Source organism: Elaeis guineensis, chromosome 4 (genome assembly GCF_000442705.2).
Source record: "Elaeis guineensis isolate ETL-2024a chromosome 4, EG11, whole genome shotgun sequence".
Classification (NCBI taxonomy): domain Eukaryota; kingdom Viridiplantae; phylum Streptophyta; class Magnoliopsida; order Arecales; family Arecaceae; genus Elaeis; species Elaeis guineensis.
The window spans coordinates 13,410,977-13,428,064 of record NC_025996.2 but is presented as its reverse complement, the minus strand read 5'-3'; the positions used below and the strand labels follow the sequence as shown (position 1 = coordinate 13,428,064).

The 17,088-nt window shown below is 36.9% G+C and overlaps 1 protein-coding gene across 4 annotated transcripts in view; it reads right to left on the bottom strand.

The window, feature by feature from the left end:
* LOC105043812 (uncharacterized) overlaps positions 1-17,088 on the bottom strand; it is a 54,333-nt gene that overhangs the window by 6,047 nt on the left and 31,198 nt on the right. For all 4 annotated transcript variants that reach the window (XM_019850040.3, XM_010921530.4, XM_019850041.3 and 1 more), the window contains exons 13-22: positions 15,022-15,346; positions 12,063-12,156; positions 6,001-6,109; positions 5,572-5,840; positions 5,311-5,438; positions 4,327-4,561; positions 2,849-3,037; positions 2,470-2,750; positions 2,082-2,289; positions 1,737-1,976 (exon numbers count right to left, since the gene is read on the bottom strand). In XM_019850040.3, coding sequence (XP_019705599.1) covers positions 1,737-1,976; positions 2,082-2,289; positions 2,470-2,750; positions 2,849-3,037; positions 4,327-4,561; positions 5,311-5,438; positions 5,572-5,840; positions 6,001-6,109; positions 12,063-12,156; positions 15,022-15,346 — 2,078 coding nt within the window. The remainder of the gene's footprint in view (positions 1-1,736; positions 1,977-2,081; positions 2,290-2,469; positions 2,751-2,848; positions 3,038-4,326; positions 4,562-5,310; positions 5,439-5,571; positions 5,841-6,000; positions 6,110-12,062; positions 12,157-15,021; positions 15,347-17,088) is intronic.

Sequence of the window (17,088 nt, the reverse complement as noted above, 5' to 3'; positions counted from 1 at the left end):
AACTTCATTTGGCCATATCAAGTATTTTTCAAACCCATTATTAAAGAACCCTATTGATTGATCTTGACTTTAATTCGATCTGTGCTTCACGATTTCTTGATCAAGTCACTTGAATCAGACCCTCAGATAAAAGATCCTGAATTGTCCTGGTATCCGGATGGTCCGACACATCCGGACAACAATCCTCTTTCCTTATGATTTAATCTTATTATATTCATGGAATAGAAATTGACGATGATTTGATATTTTAAATAGGATTAGCTGATTCTTCTAACGAAGTTTGAAGATCTAAGATGAACGAGGTAAGTAGATCTTATGCTCCTTATTTATTTTTAAATGATCATGTTTTTATGCAAAGAATTGCTATTGATGAAATCATAAAATAAGGATCGGCATATGTGATATGAAAAAGCATGTTTTATTATGAGCATTGATTTCATGAATATGTCTTCTAAAAATAGCATGACTATGAAGCATGAATTTCATTGTTTTTCCATCTATGTATATGTATGCTTTAAGAAAAAGATATAATGATTTCAAATGCTCTCAGATGGCTATGAATGAATTCCTTCGGAAAGGTCGACATCCGGAGCTAGCATCCACACGAAACATGGCCCTGCCAGCGGGTATAAAGTTGGCACATGAATTAAGAACTCTGTCGATTAAGAAATATGACCCTGTCACGGGTATAATAGTGACCTTAGCATGAATATCTGTGAGCAATATTTTGAAATATGACATGACTACATGATGACAATGATTTACGATTCATGATTGTGAAATATACATGATTTATGCATGCATGATGAGTTTATAACTTGTTTTATTATATGCTCTATGAAATATTTTATTTTATATTATCTGTTATTTTCTAAATATTGCATTATCATGAAAAACTTATGCTTGATCCGATAAGGAAGCGCAAGTTCTACTTACTGGGCTAGTGTAGCTCATATTCTTTTTGTTTTCTTTTTGTTTAAACAGAGAAATAAGGTTAGGATCGACAAAAGGAATTCAAGCTTGAAGATCGGCATAGCAAGCTTGAAAATTTGGCAGCAGAAGTTTAATTTATTTTATAATCATGAATTTATAGTTATTTATGAATGTTGAGATTCGAGTTAGTATTTGCTTTTGAATTTAGATGCTCTGAACCAATATTGGTTCGATTATTTGATGAATAATAGAATTGAATCTTTTTATTTGACGGATTTTAGATGATTATGATGGATTGGTTTCGTGTTATCGTGGGCTCCATCCCTCAGTAGCATGGCCGTGTTATGTCCCGGATTTGAGGCGTGACATTAAGCCAGGTCCTATATGTTTACAGACAACAAAGCATTCAAATTGAAAAAGCATAAGAGAATCAAATAACATTTTCTGGAAAACCCCCCTAATCAAGAAATGCAGCCATTCAATTAAGAGCAATTATAAATTGTTTCAGTTGTCACCAAAAATAATAGCACGCTCATGGCATAATTATGTTGAAAATGAACCTGCACAACTAGTTAACATTTATCATCTCATGGAAACCAAAACATAATGTGGAAGCATATTTCTTTTGCTCTTTTGGTTCTACAATGAAGCAATAGTTGTACAAGTCGTTTACCCAAGGTTAAGGTTCAAAAAACTTGGACAACTATTGCCTGCTTTCTTGTGCAACAAATAAAATCAAGTGTTTATCAGATATTTTTTCATAATCAGAGAGAATGGAGTTATCCCAAAGACAATAAACTTACAATGTTTACTACAGATGTTGCATTCCACAATGCATAGATACGAGCAAGTGAGGATCTTTTATGCCCCCGACTGAAAAGAGCATTAAGACCAGCAGGAAAGGGAGAAAGCAAGGACAGCGGAAGAATAAGCAGCACAGCAAGAAAAGAACCAAGAGAAATCCAGTAAAACTGAAGCAGTGTCAGAAGGGTGATCGTACAATCTCCCAAGAGCAAAATACAGATGAGTAGCTGCAGTGTTTCCTGAAACAAAACCAGATATTTGAAACCTCATATAAGGTACTACAAAACCTCGACTAACCAGGTTGTTAAACTGAGAGAACTGTCGTAAATCGTCCAACAGATTACCTGGAGGCCAATGGGCCTGGTATTTTGCAACAAAAGAGAGAATGGGTAGAGATAGTCCCGTTTATAATCCAATGACTTCAATGTTGTCTCGTTTATTATCCCACCATTCACACCTCCAGTCAATCTCTTGCGTGACACTGCATTGTTGATGCAGGGTTGATTCTGTTGTGACTGCTTAAAGTTCTTACGCGAAACTGCAGCATTTCTCCTGAAAAAAAGGTGGAAAGACAATAGAATCAGTCAATCAGATATGTTTGGAAGATAGTTTAGAAGAACCCAAACACATTAGCCAGTAGGAAAGTTGAGAGGAAATCTAATAAGAACAAATTAGCAATAGCAGGAGAAAATATTATGCACTTTACAAACTTGTCATACATTTCTGGCATACCTTGAAAGGTCGCTTGTATCAAGAATATCTGACTGGTGCACACTATTGAAGAAATACTCGTTCACTGCTACCAAAATGCCTAGTTGGTAATAACCAGAAGCTGTGGCCTGGAACCAACCCAGTTCAACTTTGACACCATGGTACTCAAGTTGGGGATTTCCATGACTGTTGATCCATGTGATTACATGACCCAGATCCGAACGAATGCATCCCCGTCTTACTGTCCTCAATTGAGCATTAAACCCAGCAACCAATCTGTTCCAGATTGCTGTTGACATGTACTACAGGAAAAAGACATGCTAGCATTACAATGCTAAACAAATGTGATAGGAGGTTGAACAAGACTGCAGTTTTAGCATTGTGGACAGAATATCATTACCTGGCCCAGGAGATTGGTCAGCAGTGTGTCACTATGAAGATAGTATGGGGACATATAACTTCCATCACCACCAAATATAACGCACATGGGGAATCTCTGCTGGATAGTGGATGCTACGTCTAGCCGTTTCTCATCACCACCCAGAAAGAAATCAATGTACGCAACCATCAGATCTGGTGTTGATCCAACCTGCAGTTACCACACCTTTGAGTTAAAGTACTGATAAGATTGCCTGCTTATTAGAACATGACATGACAATGTGAACAGCTTAACAGAGCAACTCCAAGTCACAGCTGGCAGCTACTATATCAAGTTGAAGCATCATAAGAAGATGAAGTTTCATGCCAGGACTTTCTTTTTTGAAGGCAAAAGTGGCTGACCCAATCAGATAATGGATAGGATGGTGGTTTTTCATGCATCAGCAGGAAAAGAAAGTTTCCAAGCTCTTGGTTGCTGAGGGAAAAAAAATGAGGGGGGAAACTAATTCGCTAAAGGAAGATAGAAGAAAGGAAAAAGGAAAAGAAATAAAAATTTTCTCAGTTCTCCACCAAGAAAATTGTAGATGCTGCATTTTATGATCTAGAGGAGCTAGTCACACCCAACTACAGGGGAGGAAGATATATGGTTCCTAAGAATATTTTGGTCTTTATTTTCTTCATTTCAATTCCCTCTGAATTTTATTCTGATTGAAAAAAATGGTAAACACTATGTCCTCTTACTTTCTTTACCTTTTTCATTGCCCTGAGAATATGTTGGTTCTTTATTTTCTTCAATTCAATTCTCTGACTTTCATTCTAATTGCAAAAAAGAAAAAATATATATCCTCTTACTTTATTTACCTTTTTCATTCTCAACAAGGGAGCATCGACATGGAGCATCACGTAATCTCTAGTTTGGTGGATATGCATATGGTTGCAAAGCTTAAAACTTGTGTTAAATGGGTAAATATTTTGCTTATGGTGACTTTAATTATTAATTTCACCAAGTGTTTCCGTTTGTTGTACAAGCAGAGATGATTCTAACAGTTTCTGCAATAAACCATTCAGATATAATGGATGCAAAGTTAGCAACCACTAGTAATCATTTCTTTCAATGATCCATCTTTGAGTTAATGACAGTGATGTTCCCATGATAATCACAATGATGACATCAATTCACATTTTTAAAATTGAAAATAGTTAACATTTTAAAATGATTTATATCTGAATAACAAATATATTGTTTGTCCCTGTTATATCTGAATGATATTAGTTATTGGATATTTGATTCGTAAACAACTTTTCCTTTCCAAGCTCCTCTAGTTGAGTTATTCTCAGTCCTATCAGAATCCCTAAATCTTTTATTGAAGATTTCATAACCAAGATCTAATTTAAAGTTCTGCAGGACATTAGTAGATCTCCAGCAGTTTATAAAAAAGAATATTCACTTCTGAATCTTACTCAAAGCAGAATATAAGAAGGACACTTTGCGGGTCAAACCTTCATCCCTTTGTAAAGGGCTCGTGATCTGCAAGAACGGAGGCATGAGTGGTCGTACTCTGATTTTACATATTCTTGAAGACGATGAATCTTCTTTCTCCGACGCCACTGCTTCCAAGACCATGCACAAGGGTATGCAAGTATTGCCAGTATACTGTGTACTGACCCTTCCCACCACTCATATGCAGCAACAGAGTTTATTTCATCAATGAATCGGTTGAAAGCATCTTCATACCTGATGATGTTTCTTACATCACTTGACGAATTGTAGAATATTAAATCTAAGAGGGTACAGAGTCTGATCTGTGCTTTTATGAATGCATTCTTATGTACCAAGATCCTTATCAACTCTATCATTTTATGTAAAAATGATTCAGAACTGAAGGAGATGCAACTCTAGTTTTCATAATCATTATATATTTTTATATAAATTTAATCAACACAATGTAAATGCAATTGCTACTGCCCATGAAACTAGAAAATCCAGTAGATATAGCATATTTAATAGGTACATACCAAACAGCAGATGCAATGAATCAAGGAGAGGATGAAGGGTCGATTTACTAGTATTCTTTTTTGGCCACATTAGTCTGATCTCAGACCAGCATCAAGTAATGTGTTCACTAATTATTTCCACCTATACAATTGTGAGAACAATCAACTATAAGTATTCATGAATGTGCAACATCAAGCATGAATTTGTTCATCACCATAGGATGGGCAGGTGTGATAGTAACCATGATTGCCAATACAGGTTATGGATGCTGAAAGGCAACTGCAGGTATGCACAAGTGCTTCAGAAACAGGTCAGACGCATGCATAAGTGCCTATCTTCACCTTGAATAACAAAAAAGTTAACAGTCTTTCATACACAATTCCAATAATTGCATCAGGTGGAGAGTAAGGTAGATGCCAAGGTTCTCTGAAAGTAGTCGGACCCATGAAATACATCCTATGAACATAAAAGTTAATAGTCTTTCTTACACAATTCCAATAATTGCATCAGGTGGAGAGTAAGGTAGATGCCAAGGTTCTCTGAAAGCATTTGGACCCATGAAATACATCCTATGAACATGACTTTGAGTTTCTTCAGCCCTGCTAGTCCCTGGAACCTATATTTTCAGTCACACATCATAAGTAGGGAATAAGAACATTGTGCAACTACATGAAAACAAAGATGAACAGCAAAACTTGAAATTCTAAATTAGCATTTTGTCTACAGCAAATGCTTATTTATAGGAATACCTCTGCTAGTGAAAGCAGATAAGGAAGAGAATCAGAGCCATCATGTTGAATGGAACTTGCAGATCGATAAGAAAAATCGCTTCCGACGATTTTAATTCTTAAAGCACTCAACAGAAGTGCTAACAGAACCAAAATGAATGACAGAAGAATTGCAAAGGGCCATGGACCTCCGAAAGTATGTATCAGCTCCTCAAGTGGTGTATAGCATTTTGGCATCTTGTATTTCTCAGAGAGACATTTATATGGACAGAATGGCTGGGTGACACCTCCTGCAAAAAGAAAATTAGCATTTCCTGCTTTTGCAAAAATCAAATAAGCTTTTCTTTTTTTTCAAAATAAAGGAATATTTATTAGAAACATCTATATAGATTTTGAGGTGTGCTAGCAAAAATACATGAAATTATAGCAGCAGAGTCAGAAAGGAATTACCTCTTACATATATGAAGTCTGCACGGTGAGGAAGAATATCAAGTGAGCAAGGAGTGCAGAGTGATGAGTCAGATCCAACAACATTCTTATAGGTGCCAACTGGGCATTCCTGAAAGCATTATCTCTCCACACTGAGTAAACCATCACAAGTTGAACTTTCTCTAATAGTATCATCTCACCATAAGCTTATGGCAACTTTATTGAATTAATAAAGTCTTACCCTGAATAAATGACAATAACAAATACAATTTTCTTGAATATGTGAGAATGTTTTGATTTGATTCATTCTTATTAACTCGAATCTTCTTTCTAGGTGCCACACTTGCTCCGAAATCCTACTTCTAATGTGATATATCTCATTCCCTTAAAGAATCAGCTGTCATTTACCCAACAAATACTACAAAAGAATCACTATTCACTACAACATATAAGTATGTACTTACATATGCATACATGCATAATATGAACATACACATTTACATAGCCACATATGTGGGTGAATATGTAAAAAGCATAGCCAACTACATGCATATCAACATACAAACATATGTAGTATATGCTCTCTCTCTCTCTCTCTCTCTCTCTCTCTCTCTCTCTCTCTCTCTCTATATATATATATATATATATATATATATATATACACACATGGATATATTTGTGTGTGTGTGCATATATATGCATGCATGGAATGCCAAATTGCCCCAAACCAGGCAGTTTGGGGCATGCCAAACTATACCAGCGGCAACTGATGCAGCTCGGGCATTCAATTCAGAATGCAGGTGAAAACGGAGCAAGAGAGAAGAAAAGAGAGGAAAAGAGCGAGGGAAAAAGAGGGAAAGGCTAGCAATGGCTGGTGGTGGCCTGCTGAGGCCGCCAATGGGCTGCCAAGGCCTTCGAGGCTCTGCCCTCCTCACGAGAGAAGAATAGAGAGAGAGAGAAGGGAGGAAGAGGAGCGAATGGATAAAAAGGCGGTGGGGAGGCCGCTAAAGGGCTGCTGGAGAGCTGCCGAGGCCCCCAAATGGCGAAAATAGACCCCACACCATTTATGGGGTCGAAACAAGCACGACCCACCCCTATTTCACTATTTTTATTATTTTTTCGAATTCACGGTGAAGTCAGCAGTCTTGCTGCTGACTTAAGTGAAGTCAGTAATGAAACCCTTGCTTTCTCTTGAGACCCTTCTTTAATATAATAATTTTGCCTACTTGTTGCATAGTGATGATTTGGTCTAGTTGTGTGTGATAACATCTGCTTCATTTTTTTCCCATTTAAAATATGCTGTTGGGCACAAGGATGGTTAGTGATTAAGCTCATGAGACTTCATAGCACATTCACTGGGGGAATTCAAGCAGATGTTTGTGCTCTTATGCATGTCTACACACTGGCACCTGCTTATTGTTGATCTTGGTGATAGATGTTTTAGGCACTATACATCCGTTTCTAATGGAGAGTAAAGAGTCACCAAAAGATTTGTGAGCAATAAATTGCTTATGGAATATTGTGTACACTAATATGATTTCTCATATTTCGATGATTTTCAATTTTATGTTGTAGATGACCCGATTGACTAAGATGGTATGAGAACTCCACTCCATTGATATGGATAAGTAGACACTTCAGTTTGTTGACTGCCCACAACACGACGTAGAATAAGTTCTATATTCCACTTTGCCTTTGTCTTTACATGATACACGTACATGCCATCCAACATGCCAAATAATGGTTTATGCCAAATAACAGTCCATGCCAAATATTATCCGATTTGAGTTATTTAGAGCCTATTTATTTCACTGACTGTGACAATATGCCATTTTGTACTTTTGATTTTGCCATCTATATGTCATGCATTTTATCAAAAGCATGGCGACTGAAGGCCAGATCATCATCACGGATACTGCCGTGCCAGAATTGCTTGTCAGATATGCTGCTTAGATTATCTTTAAGGGTTGAGAAGGGGCATCATCATCCTTGGCTGTGCCTCTACTCTATTTTCTTTGTTGTAAAAATTATATTTTGGAAAAGACCTTGTGTGTTATCTGTAAGATATTTGTATTGTGCCAGAGCATTTGAGTTGTGTTGGATCAATGAACTTATTGTCCCAGAATTGTGTAACATTTCTATAATGTATTTTTGCAATGAATTCAAGTTGTATTATGAATATTTGTGTGAACTTGCAACAACTGAATTCATTGTTTTGTCTATTTAGCACAATGCAATTTAAAACATGAATTGATTGTGTTATTTTCTGGCTGATGCAATGAAATTAATGACATCTGAATCCTTTGTCTAATTATCTCGCTAGTGCATCAAAATTGTTGACAGGTGAATTGGTTTTTTTGTTGTACAGTTGGTTGTTGTTTCCTCCATTTGTTGTAATTCAAGTTACGACAGGTGACTTGATTTATTTTTGTTGTATATTTGGTGCAATGAAACCTATAGCAGGTCAATTGTCATACTTCTTATACTTAAGAGGGCAAAGAAATAAACGGGTGAGTTTTTTGTTCTAACGCGAGAAAGATGACAGTTTTGATTGTGCATGGTTTTGTGTTTATCTTCAAGATTTTGTGTTTTCTCTATAAAAATTTAGTGTTTATCCCGGAAGCTTTCTATTTATCACAGCATAATTTGTGTTTATTCCAGAAAGTTTACATTTATTTTCGAGGGGTATGTGCTTATTCCACAAAGTTACTGTTTATCCTTCACTCTTATTATTTACCATGTGGGTACTCTAAAGTGACCTAAGGGTTGAGGGTTGTGTTTGTGTTTATTCTCAAAATTTTATGTTTTTCTTAACAGAGTTTGTATTTATTCTGGATAGTTTTTGTTTATTCTGGAAAGATTGTATTTATTCTGACAAATTTGTATTTATACTGATGGGTTTGTGTTTATTCTCTCGGGCCTGTGTTTATCACCATAGAGTTTATGTTTATTCTAAAGAATTTGTATTTATTTTGAAGGGGTTTCTGTTTATTCTTCCATGGGAGCCGCAAAACAGTATGGAGGGGTGTCTGTGTTTATTTTCGGCCAGTTTCTGTTTATTCCAGAAAATGTTCATTTTCAAAAGGTTTATGTTTACTTCAGAAAAAGTTAATGTTAATCTTCCACCATTGTTGTTTATCATGGAGTAACCCTAGGGTTGGGGGTCACATTTGTGTTTACTCTGATGGATTTGTATTTATCACCACAGAGTGTATGTTTATTTTGGTAAGTATGGATTTGTATTTATTCTTGCATGGTAGCCGGCAAGACAATTAGCTTGGAGAAGAGTTTGTGTTTATTTTGGGCCCGTTTCTATTTATTCTAGAACGTTTGTCTCTATCATCAAGGGGTTTATGTTTACCCCACAAAAAAGTTAGGGTTTATCATCCATCATTGTTGTTTGTCATGGGGGAACCCTAAGGTGACCCAAGGGTTGGAGCTAAGTTAATGTTTATTTTGGATGATTTTTGTTTATCATCTTAGAGCCTGTGTTTATTATGCTGAGTTTATGTTTATCGTGAGGGGCTTATGTTTATTTTAAAGATTTTTGTGTTTATTCTTGCACGGGAGCTGGTAAGACAGTGAGCATGGAGGATTTGTTTGAGTTTATCCTGGACTAGTTTCTATTTATTCTCTAGAGTTTGTGTTTATTTTGGTGGGATTTGTATTTGTTACATCAGAAGTTAGTGTTTATCCTCCAACTTTGTTGTTCATCATAGAGGACTCTAAGGTGACCCAATTCTTGGAGCCAAAGTTTGTATTTATTTTGGACGATTTTTGTTTATCGCCATAGAGTTTCTATTTATTCTGTGACATTTCTATTTATTCCAATGAGTTTGTATTTATTTTAGAAGGGTTTATGTTTATTCTAGCAAAAAAGCCAGCAAAACAGTAAGCATGGAGGGGAGTTTGTGTTTATCCTAGACTCTTTTCTATTTAATCTCGGGAGTTTGTGTTTATTTTGGTGGGGTTCATGTTTATTCCAGCAAAAGTTAGTGTTCATCCTTCACCCTTATTGTTTATCATGAGGGAATGCTAAGGTGACTCAATTCTTGTGGCCCGAGTTTGTGCTTATTCTAGACAATTTCTATTTATTGCCCTAGAGTTTCTATTTATTCCGTGCCATTTTTGTTTATTCTGGTGAGTTTGTGTTTATTTTGAAGGGATTTGTGTTTATTCTAACAAAGAAGCCCACAAGATAATGAGCATGGAGGAAAGTTTGTGTTTATCCTGGACCTATTTCTATTTATTCTCGAGAGTTTGTATATTTTGGTGGGGTTTGTATTTATTCCATCAGAAGCTAGTGTTTATCCTCCATCCTTGTTGTTTATCATTGGGGAACCCTAAGGTAACCCAATTCTTGGTTCAGAGATTGTGTCTACCTTGGACAGTTTCTGTTTATTGTCGCAGAATTTCTATTTATTCTACAGTATTTTTATTTATTCTAGTGAGTTTGTATTTATTCTAGCAAGGGAGCCAACAAGATAGTGAGGACTATGATGAAGAGCAGTGAAGTTGGGAGAGCAGACTATGACGAGAGAGGTCGAGTGCTTTGCTGTGAGGGAGAGGGTGCTTTGGAATGGTGAACAAAGACAGAGAGGTAAAAGCCGCTTAGAGATAGAGAGGGCGTGGAGGGTTTTGGCGAGGGTTTCAAATAAGAGTAAGGGGAGGATGCTTGTTCTCTATGGAGAGAGAGAGAGAGAGGGTGAAGGTTCTTCAACCAGCAAGACAGAATGAGAGAGAGAGAACCAACGAGGGTTTCAAACGACGGCAAGAGGAGGATGGTTGTTCTCTGTAAAGAGAGAGAGAGAGAGAGAGAGAGAGAGAGAGAGAGGGAGGGAGTGAGAGGACAGGTAGAGGGGTTTCAAACGAGAGGGAGCTTTTTCGCCGCCACATCATCTAAATGGAGCAATGAAAAGGCCGTTAGCTTTTCTTGGCTGCATCAAGATTCACACGAATCCAACAATGGGGACGCCACTATATTTGGGCCTAAATTCAGTCGACCTAAGCCTAGTCCACACCTCTCTCTCTCTACCTATATATATATATATATATATGCATATTTGTGTTGTGATGTACAGGAGCAACCTTAGCACACTGAGCTGCGTCTATTGTCCAAGTGGCTGCCCAGGCACCCATGGAAGTGCCCGTAACAGCCTTGCATTATATATAGCTATCTAGCCATAAAATTTTCTAACGGGCACATTTTACTGTACTATTATATCAAGCAATTCATGATTTGTCCATGTTCAAATAAAGAAGCAAGGAAAAATATAACTAAAAACAAGATAAAATTATGAAGATTTTGGATTGAAGTACTTTCTTTGACAGGTCTTTAAAAGAGCTTTCCAACACATCTTTAATTGTCAAAATTGGAGACTGGACAGGGAACTTAGGACCAAATTATAGAAGTTGCTGATACCTTAACTGGGTTGCATGGACCTACGTAACTACAGTTCCTCTGTGCCAGCTATCATGGCCGTTAACATCCAGCTGTCTAAAGGACGCTACTATGAGCTTCATTACACGTGTTAGGATAACTCTAGGTTCCTTTTTCAGTCTAGTAAGATAAGTCTGCAATATAAAAGGAAGATTTTGTTTACATTTTTCAGTCTAGTAAGATACATCTGCTAGGTTCCACACAGAGTGCACAACTTGTTGAAGATAGAGAGACTTCGGTAGGTCCTATATAATATACAATGCAATTAGAGGGAATTTTATCACTTTGAAAGTTAAGCTTTGAAGTTTGTGGTTCAGGACTTCCCCATCATAGACCTCTTATTCTATTATTCTTCCTCTTGATTCCTTTTGAGAGTTTCTCTCTGTTGCCAAATTGATCTTGCTATTTTCTATCAAAGCTATGAAAATTGCATGCTATATTTCATGAAACAGTTACTACAGTGGGACACTAAAATAGAAGCAAAAAAAACTAACCTAAAATGAAGATGACCTTCCATGTTTCCGTAATTACCCAAATATTCAAATTCTAATGGACAATCCATGGCCCAGAGTTTGCACAAAGATAACAAACAGAAAATTTATTCATGAAAATAAAAAAAGCAGAGTAGTTAGAGTAAGCCTACATTACAAAATGTACCATAAAGCCCCTCTGGACACTTCTTTCCAGTAATTGTACCATCCTCCCCACGATGACCACCACTGTTCCCAGCCCCTCCGCTGTAATACATATAAGAACTGGTTAGAAAAAATGCTCCACACCCTAGAACAATATTATATGAAAGCAACTGTATTTTATGACAAAGCACTATGCATTGGTTTAACAACTCGATTGACACAGACTCAATATTAGAGCAGTATGTATCAGAAAGTCTAAATTGTATCAGAAGTTAAACCTCAAATCATCCCATTTCAACAAGTTTATGAAAAATACGAAAGTCAAAAGACTCAAAATATTTAAATTGTCAACGAACCTGACAAGAAGGGCCATCATGATGCAAATGCCACAAAAAATACTACAAAATGAGAGAGATGACATACTTAAAATGTTTAGAGGTTCTTGGTCCATGTTTCTTCCTCATAACCTCCATGTTCTCATCACTTATAGTCAATCTATAGGTTAAACCAGAACTTTTATAGGATTATTTGTGTTGTTTTGCATGTTTCCATTATATAATGCTAACTCCCCAACCTGATTAGTTATTCCATGTTTTCACCTCATCTCTACACATCTCCACTCCAATTCTATGGAGATAATCCCATTATTGATAGTAATTCTTGATCTGCACCGGTCCATACAGGGCATCCAGTACGATCCTGACACAATATTGGTATCATATGGGGCTCAGTATGCTCCTGCAACAGAACATGGTACAAGTGCTGTGCCAACTGCAGCAATGTACCATGCATCATTATAGGAGCATACTGCAGCATACCAGGCCTAGCAAAAGGTTTTGGGATGAGTTTTGGTGCAGAGAACCACAATATCGGTTACAACCCTCTATTAACATAAACGAATATATAAAATAACAAGTCAACAAAATAGAAGAAACAAAAAAACTTCAACGAAATAAGAACCACAGCCATTTCTGCCACCGTTATCATGCACCTCACATGCTCAGCTATAGTGGTGCTTATTACTTCTTTCTGTTCATTATTTATTTATTTATGTCTGTCTGTCTGTCTGTTTGTTTAGTATGTGCCATTGCGGGGCAAGGTGGGAAGGGAAGGGAAGCTGTCAAGTGGCAAACAATTGTTGTAAGGAAAAGAAAGAAATGAATGGCAACAAAAAGAACAATTCTAGCTTAATATATATGTACATATGTCTGTATATATGTACAACCAACAGAATATAATTCCGAATTATAATTTTTGATCAAGAAAATGTCTAAGTACCTTTTTCGAAAAAGTAAGATAGTACTATGGAGCATCTAAAGTTAGCTATAGAATATGAAACACCTAGAAGGTTTGACTCAGTTTATCTGCCACACGTTCTAGAAATTAAAATGAGGTTTCAGCTGCAATATTGTAAATTGATTAATTGATTATCAAGGCTTCTAGCATGCATTCTAGGAAGCAACTTTTGATGCTTGACCTATTACTGTAGAAATGAAGTTTGGAAATGTCAGGAATAAGGATGCAAATCTAGGATTAAGCATCATGTAATCCATATTGTGCCCACATCATGCTGACACTTCAGTACCTGATGGAATGGACATATCCTCAAATTTGTTTTTTAGAAAAAAAGCAAGCTAAGATAAACTACTTTATTCATTTTCTGATTTACACCGAAGTGTAGATAAAGCTGTTGCAAATAAACATAGTATTTAACTGACATACAGAAATCTAGGATTATAACTCATTCTAGATATCTGTGTTGATTGTATTTTAACACATACACTACATAGTTTCAAGTAATATATCATACCAGTTACACCACTATTTAACACATACGCAACTCTAAAAAGATCAAAATTCAAGATGAGAGTTATAGGAGAACAAGTAGTTACTTTACACAACAACAACACATCATGTGTTTTATGCATATTGCCAGTACCATGGTAAACTTATATAATGATGGTAATATGAAAAGATTATACGCCACACCTTAGTAAAATTTCTATTTGTAGCACAATGACATTTTATCACTATAATGTCCAACGAGCTTTCAAATCCTCATTTAAGGAAAAAAAATAAGGAAGAGTTCCTAATCAATGAGAGTAGAAACATAGGCTATTCAAGATGGTCATATACAAGTTTAACAAAGTAAGGTACAAGCGTGCATCATGACATACCAGTTTATTTGCATCCAAAACAGAGAGATATGCATGATATGGACCCATACATGCCGACACAAGCAAGCAACAATGTAGACGGAAATACCCTTGTACTATGGTGATAACCTACTAAGTGGTAATGCAATGTACTAGAAATGGGCATGAATTATCATGAATTCACCTAAACTCTAAGGACATCATTTTGGGTTTGTTCAAGTCAAATATTGGAGATTCATCTATCTTTATAAGCAGGGAAGCCTTCATGATTATAATGGTCAATTCACATGGTTAGGTTCGGTCAGTTCAAGTCATATCATAATAGACACATGCCCAGGTCCAGTCTGGTTCACGAATTGATTAAGATTGTGGAGTAAGATTGTGGAGTTTTGCCACCTTGTGGTTGTGGGTTGAGAAAGGGATTGACACTATACTAGGATAGGTTTAAGTTGAACTTGGGGTCTGGTCAACAGTCCTTCAAACCATGTGCAGAAGCCAAGTTCTCAAAATTAAACTCATTTATATTTGAAATATAATATATTTTACAATGTTTCTCAAACCTAGATATAAAATGGCTTGTGGCATGCACCTTAAATGAAATTTTGCAATATTTTGTAATGCTATGTAAATTAGGATCAATACAATGATATCAAAAGATATAATTAGATGAGTACCTTGAAACTAGTAATACTAACAATGCTCACAAGCATGTCATTATATCTCAGAGAACTATCATTTATTGGGAAATATAACATGGTGTATGAAATTTATATCACTTCTCTCTATGACCATAAAACTAGAATTTGCATACCTCGATATGATTGTACCATTTATAGAAGCAAACGGAACATATTCATCTCCAGTAGCAATATTAGACCAATCAAAGTGAACTCTCCCACCACCACCACCACCCCCACCAACTGGGCCACCATTTCCACCAGCTACTGATAAAGATGAATTTTTCTCAAGTGTAAGTGTTTGAAGGAAAAGAAGAATTGTACCACCAGAACCACCACCTAGCCCACCCATCAAAGTCCCATCGCGGTTTACAGTTGATTCTGGGTGGCTTTGGCCATCTGCCCTTAATGATCCATAAATTTCTAACCCAGAAAGCGGCCACTTCATGGAACCCATAACTGGAACAACCCAACACAGATATCAACATCAGGTCATATGTTCATCAAGATTATAGAATAAATACTCAGAACAAATGAATTATTCTGGAAAATGAATTTGATCTAAAAATATAAAGAAAAAGTGATGGAATCATTCTGTCAAAATTAACCTCATGTGATTACACATTCAAGAAACATATACATATGCAGACATACATACCTAAGTGCGCACATACATATGTATGTATCTATGTACGAAGGAGAGGGGGGAGATAAAAGAGGGTTGAAAAGTCATCAATAAGTCATGTTTAATTCAAGAGTTTCATATTTAGCTATTCAGGGTTTTAATTTTTAACACCCAATGCATACCCAGAGATTGCATCTCGCTATGGGGATTCATCAGGAATAAAACACTTACTCATAATAAAGTTGGTCTGGAAACTAGCCTAGATATGCTCATTTTCACTCTTTGATTCTCAAGATACAGGGTACATTCATTTGGTTGATTTCTTTAAAACTGGGTATAGCAGATCAGATAGCTCCAACAAGACAAACATGGGACATCACTATTCCTTATCCCTTAAAGTGAATCCCAACCTATATTTTGAACCATAGGACAAACATGCTGCAATAGGTGTAAAAGAAATACAAAATCTGGAGTGTCGCACTGATATTTCTCCAAAACTGGAGGGAGGAATCAGGTATGTTTCAGTTTCACAGGCATAAACATAAAACTGTCTACTCTAGCAGCATTATTTTCTACTGAGTTACTCCTCTTTAGTCTTTACATAGAATAAGTTATTAGTTTCAGAAGTTTGATATAATTCCCAGCTTTGATTATTCATGTCATCTTTGTAGTTGGTTTTGGAGTTCTTCAAAGAAAGATTAGTGTATAAAGTTCCTATTATGGACAAAGTTTCGAAAGGAAAGTTCAAAAAACCGTCAACTTCTGGTAGTCTAAATTTTGTTTTTCTCGATTCTTTCCTTCTTATGCTTCTATCTTTTTGTCTTACCAAGTCCCTCTAACTGCTTTTGACCAATAAGAAGAGTCATTACCTGTCTCAATAAGATAAGTTCTCCCCCCTCCATTGTCCTATACTCCTAACACTCTAAAGGGCTACCCTTGACTGTAACTGGCACTTGAGTAATAAAAGAAGAGATTCAGCTCTTTTCCATAGCATGATTTCATGCTTCGAAGATATAGCTGCAAACCTAGGTGCAACTGTGCAATAGGTACTTTGGTTGTAAGATGTTTGACCTTTAACCTATGGCAATCCATCTAGCTTTTTCTCTTGTTTTCTACCAATGGCAGGTCAGCTAAGGCCAAAAGAAGCCTGCTAAAATAAATTAAAGCAAGCATGTGAATGTGATTAGCCCTCCATAAAACCTTCACTTCAAATGACTCAAACCAAGGTATGCTAAACCGGTACCGCCGGCCGTTTCGGCCGACCGACGGTATGGTTCGGTATGGTTTCATACCGTACCGAACTGACGACCCAAACCGGAAGAAAAAAAGAGAAAGAGAGAGGAAGAAAAAAAAAAGAGGGAGGGGAAGGAGCTAGTGGGGCCGCCGGACGGCCTCCGACTAGCCGTCGTGGCCGCCGGAGGGTGCAGTCCACGCGCGCGGCACCGCAGGAGTGCTCCGCCCGCTCGACCGCCCTCAGGCCGTCGGCATCGGCTCGCCGGCCACCGGGAGCCTCGCAACGGAGGCACCATCTGTCTGGTAGGTTCTCCGCCCCCCTCCAAGCGCTCTCTCTCTCTTT